Source organism: Lasiosphaeria miniovina, assembly GCF_030549165.1.
Source record: "Lasiosphaeria miniovina strain SMH2392-1A chromosome Unknown B0T26scaffold_2, whole genome shotgun sequence".
Lineage (NCBI taxonomy): Eukaryota > Fungi > Ascomycota > Sordariomycetes > Sordariales > Lasiosphaeriaceae > Lasiosphaeria > Lasiosphaeria miniovina.
The window spans coordinates 1,378,242-1,390,850 of NW_026848221.1; the positions used below are offsets into that span (position 1 = coordinate 1,378,242).

Genomic DNA, 12,609 nt, shown 5'->3' on the forward strand with positions numbered 1-12,609 from the left:
TACGTTTAGATGTTATAACCTGACTTTGGTAGGACTGACTTGAGAGGGAGCCACCCTGCCTCGCGGTGCCTCCCTTGACGCTTGCTATTCTCGGCTAATATGACCTGCTAGCTGAAAGATCTACAGATAGAGCCGGGGCTTTAAATGGACAGCGGAAAGCAAGACCGAGGGTAGTCAATAAATAGTTAGATGGTCCCAGGATCTTTGGATAGACTACTACGGCTCTCTTAATGAGATTTTCTATCTTTACCGTCCCGGGGTAGATGGCTCAACTAGACAAAACCCAGCCAGTGTCTAGCGGCAAAACAAGGGAAACTCGACAGCTGAACTATAGTCTGCCCCTGCGCATCTATCCACGGTTGGCCGTCTCTTAGCGGCCTCAGAGGCTGACTACGGGCCGAGATCTCGAGATGAATCCCAGCTTACCAACAGGACATCGATCGCAATGACATAGCAGAACGATAGAGGCAGTAGGTATCTGATCAAATTACTACCTCAGATCCTTGGTCGCTGGAGGTCTTTAGGCGGTTTCTATCTGCCGTTGCTGTAATGGTTACCCCTAGCTTGTGCCTGTACCCGAGCTGAACCCAGCTTTGAGAAATAACGACAGCCAAAGTGAAGACAAGAAGAGTTGTTACCGACTAAATAAGACCCCTCCTTGCATCTTTGGCTCGTAGCCCTTCTCTTCAACCGTTCTTCCCGAACGCCCGGCCCCACGGTCACCTTGCAGAGTCTAGAGTCCGTCCTGTTCTGGCATGGCTGCGCACATGCCGATGTGAGCACCGTGGAGGCTCGAGAACACGGCGAATATGAAACTTGCTATTCGGCTTCATGCCGTGTCAGTGTCGGGGATCTCTGTCGCTATCTCCTCACACACGGCCAGGTCCGGTACAGAGATATCGCCTCGGCGGTTTCAGGTACTACTTAAACATTGGTTGTGTAACCAAGCATCTATCTATACGCGCATAGCTTCCGAATACGTATATGTATGTATATAAGCAAGAGCAGCACCGCTGGTAGAGTCTGGTCTATACGCGTAGCCGTAGCCCTTGAACAGGCATCAGCACAAGGCAGATATATATACCTAGGTATGCAGTGCCCCCCGTTGAACGGACATGATAGTACTGGTATCACCGATAGCCCTCTGCCATAGCTCAACCACACATGCCCTCATGCACTATACGTATTCCGTTTTACTCACAACATCTCTTGATGGAATTACCCTCGGTTTCTTGTGTTACGGGACATGGTACCTACCCAAATAGCTATACACCACCAGTCTACATACCAGAGAAAGCCACCACACATCATGGTATAACTCACTTGGATATCTCTATATACATACATGCCCCCACTAGACTCGGAATATTGCCCCCAAGGACGTCCAAGCCAAAACATACCATGAGACCAAATGTAGCCAAAAGCAAACAAATAAATAAGCAAGTTGTCTGTCTATCTCCTTCATACCTTCCCTGCTCAGCCTTGCCCGAACCTCTCGACTTGACTTGCTCTAATGTAAAGGCACCGGGGTGGGAGTGCCACGGACACCTAGTGTAGCAGCAATGTAAAGCATAGGGGCGGTGGGCAACGGTAACGACAAAGGAAGAAGCTGAAAGGGGGAGTTCGGGTTACGCCGTTCTAGGAATGAACATAATGGAATACGGACGGATATATTCCCAACACTCCTAGGCAGGTGGGTAGGCAAGACAGGTATGCAAGGTGAGGCAAGGCAACGAAAGGGCAAGTTTGATCCTCGCTTGTCCTCAGCTTAGACCTCTCTTTGCCTTGTCTTTCATGAACCAAGTAGTTAAGGTAGGTAAGCTACCTACATAGGTATGCATATCCACACATACATCTTATCTTCACTAGGCAAGGTAGGTAGATGCACAAAGCCTCCTTTCTCTCAAGTACAGCACAGTCTAGCGCAGCCTATTCTAGCTAACAATAACCTAGCCTGGCCTGACTAAGAGCGCCCAGATACGATATACGACAGCATGCCTGCCTACCATACCTAGGTGGGTAGTCAGAACTGGCATGGCATGGTACGACAATAACTAGCGCGGCATCACAATAAAACTAGCACGGTTTCACCACAAGAGCTAGCATAGCGCGGCAAGCCATATTTACCAATCCATCTACACATCTTTACGACACGACATGGTATATACGAGTTGATTGACATGTGTGCCACAGTCGCAGACAAGGAGCGCAGAAGATACGACACGCACGAACCCATCCACCTTGCTTTTGTTTAACAGCCTACCTACAGAAATGAAAATGGAAAGGAACAAGCTATAGGAAGGAATGCTGCTACCCCAGTGCAAGTGGGCGAGACACGTTAGCTCTGGCGGTGTGAGTTGCCGCGCGATTGCATGTCGCAGGTATACACATACACTTACACTCCCAATACACGTGCGGGGTTATCGCGGCCACAGGCAGGAGAAGGAGCGATAGCAGGGCCGTTTGTATCTATCTGCTGTATGTGCTGCGTAGAGGCCAGGCAATACAACCTCCCCATCTTCTGCCTCCCGGGTATCTGCGCGAATCCGTCAAGGGCAGTATACCATATACGGTATCAACTCCGGCGGACAGGGCTGCAGGAGTGGCGTGCGCAGTGTTGATATAAGGTGTATATTGTCCTGAGGCAGCCGGCTCTACAACATGCAGCACATCCGCGGACCCGAAAGGTCTCCAGAGTTTGTGCGACCATGTCTAGTAGTGGTAGTAGTAGTGTTGTTTCCTGGCTGCCGGACCATCCCGACAGCTGCCAACCCAGTCCACCATGGCAGACACAAACATCCCATCTGTCTGACCGCACTGCGCCGAACCAGATGCCCGGCGGTGGTCACAACGGACGACTGCCTGCGTAGAGCGTGAGAACCATAGGTTCGGCTCAAAATGCATCTCATCTCCTCGTCGCTGGACACATCAGACCTGCCCACCGTCGGCATTGTGCGGGACAGCGAGCACCGTCTGTGGATGTCGCGGCATGTGTGTACGCGCTGACAGGCAGCCAGAGAGACAGACCGGATGGGGGTACAGGTAGGCACTAGCACGGAAGGAATGCGTCATGTAATGCAATCCTCCCACGCAACGGGCCAAACCGCCGCGCATCGGGCTGGCAAGGCTGAGAGAGACAAACAGAGAGAAAGTGAGCCGCCCACTTTCCGGCAACGGTTTCGCACTGCAGAGCCAGCCACGATCTCACCACTCACCCTTTCAACGGACCAGGGAAGACACTCGCATCATCCTGTACGAGTGAAAGTCCTTGGGTCGAGCCGCTGTCCCCGTGGCCTCAGAGCTCGCACTTGAACGTGTTCCATCCGGAGCAACAGGCCGGCCGCCGCATGGGAGCCAGACACAGGAGCGGCCTGGTGGGTCGGCCCTCGCACTTTGCGGGTGGCCCAGGGCCAGGACTGGGGCCGCACTGGAGTCTCCATTGAGACCAGGCCAGGGCAGGCCAGGCAGGCAGGCCCGGCTCATATTTCATCGAGGATTAGATGATGCTGTGTGGCCTGCCCGCTTTCAAACAACCAACCAGCCAGTCCGGACAGTGGGTAAGAGGCATGGCAGCGTGATCGACTCCTTGTTTCTGGTCCTGCTGGGAAGAAGAGCTAAACATTGCGTCGACCCGTCCACTCGGCGGATCGAGAGTCCCACATCGGAGGCATAGTCCGGGCACGCGGAGCACTGTGTTGCCAATCTGATATATCTTGCAAATTATCGAACCCGCTGTCGAAGTACATGGAGAAACGTTCTTTTGTTGCGCAGGCTTGGGGGTGGTTAAGGTACGTACGGTAGGCTGCATGCAGCGCTACCGCACTTGCAGATCGGGATGCCTTCCGAGAGTATCACCCTCCATCCTCTCCATCCCATCCTCATCGTCCCAAAGACACATGGTTGGTTGGGGCATCTGAAACCGTGGCTGACATGGACGGCCATGACATGTGGAACACGTCAGAGAGACCGAGCAAGTGAGCGCGAGACGAGTCTATTACTGGCGTCATTCTCCGGGGGGTGGGGAATCGGAGGGACAGGGACGATGGGATGGATCTCTGAATGGATCTCTGGCCAGATGGGTGAGTGGGGGTGACGGAGCGAAACAGAATAGAGCGTACTTTAGAAACAAATGCCGACTTGTTTGGTAGTACTCCACGTGCGTACATGTGCAAATTCCCATCATGAATCGTGGATCATGGCACATGGCTCGTCATCCAGACACTACACCGGGCAAGAACAGTCGGTGGGTTTTGCTCAACTCCCCTCTCTCTTCTCGGCAGACGCCTCATTCCTGCAGTAGACCTTCCTTGCCTTACGTTCCATATGGGTTGGCATTGCGGCACAGCGCGTACCTCGCTCCAGTCCGATGCCTTGGGTTAGCAAAATAAGTCTACTTTTGTGCTTAAATCACTTCAGGCAGACGAAAACAGAACCGCCCGGCTTGTTTGGTAGATGCCTGGTGTGTCCGCGATCCGCTTTCTGGCCGACGGCCGGCCACTGACCCGCATTTCGTATCCCTACGAAGGGATCAATAGCCTTCCTCGAACCCCCCACAGAAGCCGGGGTTTGGTACACATGGGCGTTTGAATGTGTATTTTTTGCGGCCTGTGGTCCGTGGTCCGTGGAGCGTAAAGCTTGCACTTGGCTCTTGGATCTTGCGGCAAGTGAGCGACTAATGGCAGGTATTGCACATGAGGAAACATGCCAAGATTACACCCAAACGGCTCGGGTGGAGTTGGCACTTGTGGTCTCAACTCTCAAACATCTCGGGCCAATTGGTCGATAAGCTGATCAATCTGACATTCTGACATCTTGACTTGTCTGATTGTTGGTTGAGGCTCGTCACTTTTCCTGCTTGTATGAGTAAATCTGCCGAGTCGAGATGCGGAAGCGGGTCGGCATGTCGAAATGATGTGCTGGACAGGGGTAGGCTTTCCTGAAATCGATCAAGCCCCCGCGCTTGCTTTGCCGCGTCGTACATCCGAGCTCTCGGGCAAGCCCCTGACTATTTTTGACTATATACCAAGGAGCGCCGCTCCGAGCGCTTGTTAGTTCTCGCCGCATTTGCGCTTAGGCTGCAACATCTGGGGCCTGCCGGGACACGGCCGTCTCGGGACACGGCTTGCGGTACGGCTTGCATCACAAGAAGTGTCTGTATTTAGTGCAACAATATGCGTACTTCATGTCTGTACGATTGGCCACCGGATAACATACCATGACAAATGCCATCCTCCCCATGCCCATGGCGCCAAGACGAGCGAGATGGACATTGCCATGACACGAATCGCGCGAGAAGGCGTGGTGTAGGGAGGGCTCAAAGTCCGCGTCCCAACTTCATAAATGCCGGTATGAATACCGGCTTGGAAAGACAGGTTCGCTCAGAGGCTCTCCTCTCCGACCCTGTCCATAAGCGGTGAAAAAATCCAGGCGGTACTTGGTAGGATTCACGGAGGATGACAGAGCAATAGGACATGTGCCGCAAAATGTGACGGCATGGCTGCCTCCGTTTTCCGGAGAATCCACGGTGACTTTTTTGCCGAGAAAGTCATTGGCTTGAACCGTGCATGCTGAGCAGCACTACACATGACTCGACCTTCGGCAGGCGAACAACGGAATTATGTCTGGCAGAACGCGACGCGGCAATGCTAAGGCGCTGGCAGTCAGGAGAAACTTACGGAGCTACCCCTTCCTTTCAAGAAAAGCTCGGGGCTCTGAGTATTGTAACAGTGCCCGGGCCATGGTCAGCCCTGTGATGGCTGTCCAGAGAACGCCCGGAAAAACTTGACCTATTTAGGTGGATTTGAGATCTTGCAACTGCATGTGGCCATGGCCAGCCCTGTAGCAGTTGTTGTGCCTCTTCCACCGCAACAATTGCGATAAGGCTGGTTCGTGTTGGGAGGTAGATATTCTCCAGACCGACACTAGCCAGATGTGTCCGCCGTCAACGAGTCTGGCAACCTTCATTTTCGAGCGTAGCGGCAGACTGAAACAGGTTTTTGGCAGATGAAAAGCTGTAAAAAAACTGTTTCCTGGCTGAAGGTATTCGAGACCCATTGTCCGAGCATGTCGGACAAAGTCTAAAGGCTTAAACACCACACGCGTTGCCGCTTATTGTTCAAGGAGCGGTTTGAGATCGGCCCAGTTGGCGGGCGGGCCGCCAAAAGGGTCCGAGATACGGCAGTTCGTGCGGACAAAGTCTTGGCTCTCGGAAGATACCAGGTAAGAATGGAGATGCGAGTAGTCCTTGAACTGATTTGTGAACATCCATGGCCTGAATATCAGATTGCAGCTATAAATGGGTTGATACTTGAGCACAGAACGTCGCCGTGATTTTGTGCAATGGTAAAGCCGGGCCGCTCACTTCGCACTTAGGAGAATCGATCTGAGACCAGGAATATTAAAATCGAGTCTTGAGGGCAGGAGTTGTGGTGTTTTGTTAGCTTCCTTTACTCTGTCTGGTGTATTTGGGGTCAGTTTGAGTCGAGGCCCACAACCGGCCTATTCCAAACTTTGCTCAATCTTGGATGACGTGGGTAGCACGTGGCATAATAGACAAGAATGACAACGTATTGCCATTCCTTGAAGAGTAAGCTGTACCAAGTGGAGCCAAACCCCAAGCAAAGCGTGCTCAACGGGAAGAGTCAAGCGAGATTGCCTTTGGCTTGCCCCGTGGATGAATTGTGACTTAAGATAGAGTCAGGCCGTACATCTCTTGTGCTCTCCATTGTTTATTGGAAAGCACAAACACCAGCAAGCCAGGTATTGGGGTATGTGCCTGGGCTATAAGTGGGTGAACAGCACCATCTTGGTCGGTCCTGGGTGGGCTGAGATTGTGAGGATTTGGCGGGTTGTCCTCCACAGTAAAGGTTGGCAGTGTAACTACTTGCTTCAAGAAAATGTACATGAAGCAAGAGGAGGCGATGCGTGAGATAGCGCCCATCCATCAGCCGTTATTTGTTTCAATGTTTTGAAAGAGGGAGGGGGTGGGGTATCCCGCCTCTTGAGGTCACCGAGATGCAACACAGGCTGCAGATATTAAGAAGACGACTCGTGAAAGGGCGGATTTAAGTTCAGATTCGCGGTAGATATTAGGCTCAGCGCGCATTAAGCTGCATGCCTGACCAAGCGGAGAACTTCGCTAGCCGGAGTGCCGGGATTCGTCTGCTGTTTCGGAGCCCCGCGATGCTGAAGCTAAAGCCTATCGAAAGCCCGCACATTGCTGGATGGCTAAACTCGATGTGTTTCCAGTGGCCCTGCGGTCCTGTACCTTACTTAGTCTTGTCGTCCTGTGTCTAAGCCTCGCTTCCTGGATCTGGATGGCCAACAATGGCGTCGTCCATCCTGTGGAAGCCAAGCCGTGGGGAAGTTGTGAGAGGTTGGCACACACTTTGCGTGACACAGGCTTGATGACGGTCAGGTCAGCAGCCACGCGCGCCAGGATGCTGAGATGATATGACCCGAAGTTTGAGGGTCAGGGTTTGATTACGGCGTTGAGGTTGGCGGCGGCTCAGCCCATGGTTGGCCTGTAGCCGACCCAGCCCTACGACAGAACCGATGCACAGCCATGTGCGAGGTGTGCGTGCTGCCTGCCTGTCGAACCCGCCGAGAGGCTGCTGGTGCATCTGCTCAGTGGGACAGATGAGCCGACAAATCAGGTGCGGAGCCTTCGCGAAAGAAGAGCCTCCCCGCTGCCCAGACCATCAAGAGTAAGGTTGCGCTGTCTGTCCATCCTATTTTGCTTTGTCACCGCTGCTGGCCAAGGAATAGGAGCCGGAACTAACCTTAATTTCCAACATTGCCGACAACAGTGGAGGTCTCGCCGTGCAGCACAAAGCTTTTGTAACATGCTGATCCAAGAGGAGCCAAGATGGCCGGCCAATACTGGTCGCCCGTCCAGAAGGAGGAGTCAAAATGATCTTGTCGCCATATCTGGCTAGGAAGCATCCGTGCTTCTGCGATTGAGAGACCGACAAGACGCCGGGACCAGAATGTAATCGGCAACCTAATCCCCACTGCCTGCGCCTTGGACCTTGTGCAATGGATCAGATCGGGCCTTGAGACTTGGGTTGCTTGCCATATACTACTCGGGGCCGTCTGGGCAAAATTGGGCGTGCCGGGAAAAGAATGAGCTTCCTTTTCTCATCAGGGTGTGGAGGTACGAAGTCCTCCCGTACCTCTCTGAGCAGGTCTGAGAATTGTTCGTCCCCTCCCAAGTCCCTCTGCCGGCAAGTATCACGTCTCAGATGTGCCTGCCGCAGAAAAAGCCCCTTTGTGTTCGTGCCTGCCTTGTTGGATCCCTAAGACAAACCACAGGGCAAGAGTGCGATGTTCGACGGCTCGGGAGGAAAGAACCTGGAAGGGAGGGAAGGACCGTCCAGTGTCCGGGAAACTGTGACCCGAGCGTCGCCTTGCAGCCGCCAGCGTGGGGAAGGAAGGGTGGCCACCCCGCTCAGGGTGGTTAGGTAATCCGTTCCTGCCGGGCTTCCAGTGCCCGCCGAGCCTCCATATCCAGGCTTCCAAGCTTGGGTTCCAGATTCCAGGCAGGCAGCTTTGTGCCGCAGGCATTCGAGAAATGCCTGATCGGAGCTCCCACGACTCCGTAGACTCCATAGAAACTCCACTTCACCATAGGCACATCATCATTGACCTTCCTAAGTTGGGTACTTCCAGATTATACGACCTCGCCCCGTGCCATTGGGATCCAAAAGCAAATTAGGTAGGGTGTAAGGCGCTCTTGCCATCGGGCGACTTTTGTTGCGTGATAAATGTCTATTGCTAGAGTGCCGTTAGACGGCAAGAAAGGAAGTAACAGTCAGAGGTATTCTTCTCTGCCCAGGCAATAGAACAATTACCACTCGGTACCTTAGGTAGTAGCGATTGTCTCGGAGAGCTTTGACCTTGGGGTCTCTCTCGGAAAAGCAGCCCCGGAATGGCCTCCCCATCATCGGCTGAAACATCGATGCACCCACTTCGATGCCATCGACCTGTCTCACCTCTTTGTGCTGCGGAATCCCCAGTCTTGACTTAACCCAGTGTACGGACGCCTAGCTTGCACCGAGACTGCGAGAACTGGAACCTCGAAAGTCGCAAGCCTGCAGTCGAACGAGCGCCTATGCCATTGCTGGCCGAGAGTGCAAAGGTACGAATATTTCTCAAGACACACACCAGCACGTGCGACTAAAAATAAAATTCGAAAAGAGTAACAAATCCGTGGTTCAAGGTACGAAATATGCAAGCCGCCTCCATTCTGAAATCTGAAACGTGAAGCAGATGCTCTCGAGCCAATGGCGAGCGGGCCCGCGCCAGACACAAGCAGTCATCCTGCCGTTGGCTTCTTCTACTACCTACACTACCGACATACCTCACCTACAGTAGCTACAGTAGCTAGGGTACCCATCATGCAGCCTAGGTCCCTAGACTATCCGCCGACCGCCCGCCGGGACATACCTACCTCGGTTAGGTTATCACCCCGTGGGTGTGTGCCCCAACGATTGCCGTCTGCTCGATGTCGGGCATTGATAGTAGAGGGCCCAAATACTGCGGGCTGCCGTCCAACCTTAAACGGAATCCCAGAGAGGCTCCTCTGGCCCAGCCAGCATGCAACTGTGCGACACCCACCTAATTATCACCTACCCAAGGCACACTTCTCTTCGCATACCTTAGCTTTCATCCTCTGGCGCTGCGGTGTCGCCTAGAGAGTGGAGGTGGGCACGAGACTGAACAGCCCGTACAAAGAGAGGGAGATTGCTAGAATAAAGAGGATGTTTCCATCACAAACTCCCATTTTCGTGCGGCCCAGCCAGGCTACAGTGAAGCAACCTCTCCGGAGTTTACCATTGCCGCGAGATGACATTACAAAGACTCCGAGGTTGTGGAGAAACTCAGAGGCACAGGTACCTTTCCGACTCTCCAGCCACCACAGAGTTTCTCGGCCCTCTCAACTCGCTCGTCTTGATGGAAGCTCAGGCAGGCTTAGTTGGCAGCTTGGCGATGCTGAGCTTGACGAAGTGGCCGTCGGGGTTTGAACAACACCTGCTTGTGTGTGTGTCTGGTCTTTGACTGTGTGATGCAATGTGCTGGATCTCCAACGGGCGGCCCCTGTTGGGCTGCTGCAGCAAGTCAACTGTAGCGAAGAGGAATTGCTTGCATATTGACGCGCCGAGACGAGTTCGGCAGTCCAGGACGAACAGACGGAGCGGACAGACAGAGCGGACAGACGGAGCGGAAAAACTAGACGAGCAAACAACTGGACGAGGCCTGGGAACCAGTCTTCGGCGGCCCGTTGCAGACTTTATTACAGTCAGCGGATTGATCCATACTACGGTCTAGTTCGGTTCGGAAGAGACCCACCATCTACGCAGCCCTCGTCTCCCCATGATTGATCTCGAGCCCGCCCTGAGCAACTGGTCGGTCCGGGGTTTAGGTGCGGTCGGGCCAGTAACATCCAGAGTAACTGTGGGGTGGGCTGGGGCTGGACTGCCCAGGTCCGCTGTGCGCGTCCGGGAAATGTGGTGCGTGTGCACCTGCAGTGGCTGCACGCTGGTCGAGGGGAATAACGAATTACTAACAGCTAAAAATTAGCCGCGACAACGGCTCCGTTTTCCACCCGCCGTCCGGGCATGTTTGACCTTTAAGCCTTGTCCACATGCCGTTAGCCTCTGGTGTTGGACGTGCCACCCACCACAGCCAGGAGACTTTCGACGCGGCACCAAGCGTCGAGGTACTTGCTAGACAGAGTTACAGATTGGACTAGACTGGACGCTGGACCGGACTAGGTGGATGGATACAATCGGGCACGGATTCCAGCTAGCACCCCGTATCGTAGACGCGTCGGGACTTCTGTACCGGTGCCATGTTCACTCTCGCTCGGTCCACTCTCAGTCTCTCACTCCGTACAGTACACACACTAATCTACCCCCTGGCCCATCCCATCTGAGACTGGCTGGTGGTCGAGATGATCCGGCACGTACCCGTTATGTAGCAACCCTAGCCCCCAGCAATGGTAGCGAAGAGGCTCGGGGGCCATCTCGTCGCCTGCCTGTTGCCATTGGAAAGGGAGCAATTCGGTAGCGATTCGATATCCAATTCGTCTTGCAAAGTGCTGTTTAGCTGCGTGCGCGGTGAGATGCCAATCCGGTTACAGAAGACATGTCACCCCCTTCCCCTCCAGAAAATGGTCAAACATGTCTTCCCAAGAGAAGTTTCACGCCCCATCTCGGGGTCTCAGCTTGCAGATCCTCGCAGCTGCTGCGCCCCAGGTGCCTCTTCGTTCCCTCCCGCGCGCGCACGATCGAAAAATGCTCGACGTCCTCCAGAGGATTGGATGGGCCGCAAAATGGGGGTCTTTGCCGGCCACGCACACCCTTACCCTCAACCTCACACCCTCCCTCACACCCTTCCGCACCTCCACCGTACCTTTGTATCTTATTCTCCACGCAGGCCCACGGAGGTGCTCTGCACAGATGTAGCCCTGGCCCGGACAGTCCCCTGTGCAGATCATCATGGAGTGGTTCAGACGGGCATCTTACGCCATGATCGACAACGGACCAATCTGACGCACGAGGATGGCTTCTAAAACGGCCGGCATATGGGACAAGGCTAAGTCGTCCTCTCGACCAGACCAGGGAAAACCAGGGCCACCCAGCCGCGAGGGGAGGAGCCGGCAGGGGTCGAGTCTTTTTGTGCAGCCAGTCGGGGATATCTTGGGACTTGGATTCCCGTACATACAGAATCCACGCCGGTCTTGTGGGGAAGTCTAAACATCGACTAACGCCCTCCTCAATGCACAATGCGAGGGGGGTCGTTCTCACAGCGCCGTAGGCGGAAACTCTGTTCACGACCCTTGTCCCTCCTCTACCACCTGCACCTACCTGCCTCTCGTCTACCTCCACCTCCACACTCGAGCAGCCGCAGCGATCATGCTCCTGTTCGTTCCTGAGGACCGCCTGGTAGCCCACTCGCTTCAAGCCTGTCCGCCCATGGCTCATCGGCTGCTGACTGGTGTTTCTACCTCCCCTTGTGCTGCTGCTGCTCCCGCTGTTGTTCGTCGCACCGAGCTAGCTGCCCCAGGCCGCCGTCAAGGAAGGCCCCCGTTGTGCTAGATAGAAGCATCCTTGCCCGGATACTCCATCTAGCCCTCGCCTCTGGATCGAGCCCCAAAACACATACTGTCCCTCGGACTGTGCCGCCGATTCATGCACAGCAGCCCAGACCCTGTGTCGTGCCCCATCTTGGTTATCGATTCGTCCACTCCTTCGAGCTGCTCTGGCCCATTCATCCTATCTTTTGTTTCTTCATCTTGCTCAGCAGCTCAAACAGCTGTCGACAGCTCTTCTCTCCTTTATCCGACCGCTCAACGTCTGGACGTGAAGATCGTGGACCGTTCGAAGCCCTCCATCCCCAGGGCAGACACTTCACGGCCACCAATAATCAGAACAAAGGCCACTCGCCATACATCAGCCGCCGACATATGAAAGCCAGGTGCTTCTCGATGCTGCTACCATATCAGCAAAATACAACAACGGATCCTAGCGTGATATATATCAGCGGACCGTCTCGTCTCTTTATTCGCCGTGTCAGCAGCGTTGCCTGTGTGTCACCCACTTGATC

The 12,609-nt window shown here is 54.2% G+C and overlaps 4 protein-coding genes across 4 annotated transcripts; 1 reads left to right on the forward strand and 3 right to left on the reverse strand.

Annotated features, from left to right (window-relative positions):
• Positions 1-6,205: 6,205 nt before the first annotated feature.
• B0T26DRAFT_117842 (uncharacterized protein) lies at positions 6,206-7,006 on the reverse strand. Its single transcript, XM_060433309.1, has 2 exons — positions 6,708-7,006; positions 6,206-6,409 (listed from the first exon to the last, which is right to left on the reverse strand). The coding sequence occupies exons 1-2, from the start codon at positions 6,938-6,940 to the stop codon at positions 6,358-6,360; spliced, it is 285 nt and encodes a 94-aa protein (XP_060299969.1). The 5' UTR covers positions 6,941-7,006; the 3' UTR covers positions 6,206-6,357.
• A 2,810-nt stretch (positions 7,007-9,816) lies between these two features.
• Positions 9,817-10,484, reverse strand: B0T26DRAFT_117908 (uncharacterized protein). Its single transcript, XM_060433310.1, has 2 exons — positions 10,351-10,484; positions 9,817-10,289 (listed from the first exon to the last, which is right to left on the reverse strand). Exons 1-2 carry the CDS (start codon positions 10,374-10,376, stop codon positions 9,938-9,940), a joined length of 378 nt encoding a protein of 125 aa, XP_060299970.1. The 5' UTR covers positions 10,377-10,484; the 3' UTR covers positions 9,817-9,937.
• Positions 10,485-10,647: 163 nt separating this feature from the next.
• On the forward strand, positions 10,648-11,124 carry B0T26DRAFT_117919 (uncharacterized protein). The gene has a single exon (XM_060433311.1). It carries the CDS (start codon positions 10,780-10,782, stop codon positions 11,068-11,070), a length of 291 nt encoding a protein of 96 aa, XP_060299971.1. The 5' UTR covers positions 10,648-10,779; the 3' UTR covers positions 11,071-11,124.
• Positions 11,125-12,091, reverse strand: B0T26DRAFT_117920 (uncharacterized protein). Its single transcript, XM_060433312.1, has one exon. It carries the CDS (start codon positions 11,985-11,987, stop codon positions 11,178-11,180), a length of 810 nt encoding a protein of 269 aa, XP_060299972.1. The 5' UTR covers positions 11,988-12,091; the 3' UTR covers positions 11,125-11,177.
• Between the last annotated feature and the right edge of the window lie 518 nt (positions 12,092-12,609).

What these genes read in the sequence shown, in the direction of transcription:
- B0T26DRAFT_117842 (XM_060433309.1), bottom strand. Translation starts at nt 6,940, where the DNA reads ATGGGCGCTATCTCACGCATCGCCTCCTCTTGCTTCATGTACATTTTC. An exon ending in CAATGGAGAGCACAAGAGAT is followed by an intron (nt 6,410 to 6,707) that starts GTACGGCCTGAC and finishes CCTGCCCTCAAG; the next exon opens with ACTCGATTTTAATATTCCTG.
- B0T26DRAFT_117908 (XM_060433310.1), bottom strand. Translation starts at nt 10,376, where the DNA reads ATGGGGAGACGAGGGCTGCGTAGATG. An exon ending in AGACGAGGGCTGCGTAGATG is followed by an intron (nt 10,290 to 10,350) that starts GTGGGTCTCTTC and finishes ACTGTAATAAAG; the next exon opens with TCTGCAACGGGCCGCCGAAG.
- B0T26DRAFT_117919 (XM_060433311.1), top strand. Translation starts at nt 10,780, where the DNA reads ATGGATACAATCGGGCACGGATTCCAGCTAGCACCCCGTATCGTAGAC.
- B0T26DRAFT_117920 (XM_060433312.1), bottom strand. Translation starts at nt 11,987, where the DNA reads ATGAGCCATGGGCGGACAGGCTTGAAGCGAGTGGGCTACCAGGCGGTC.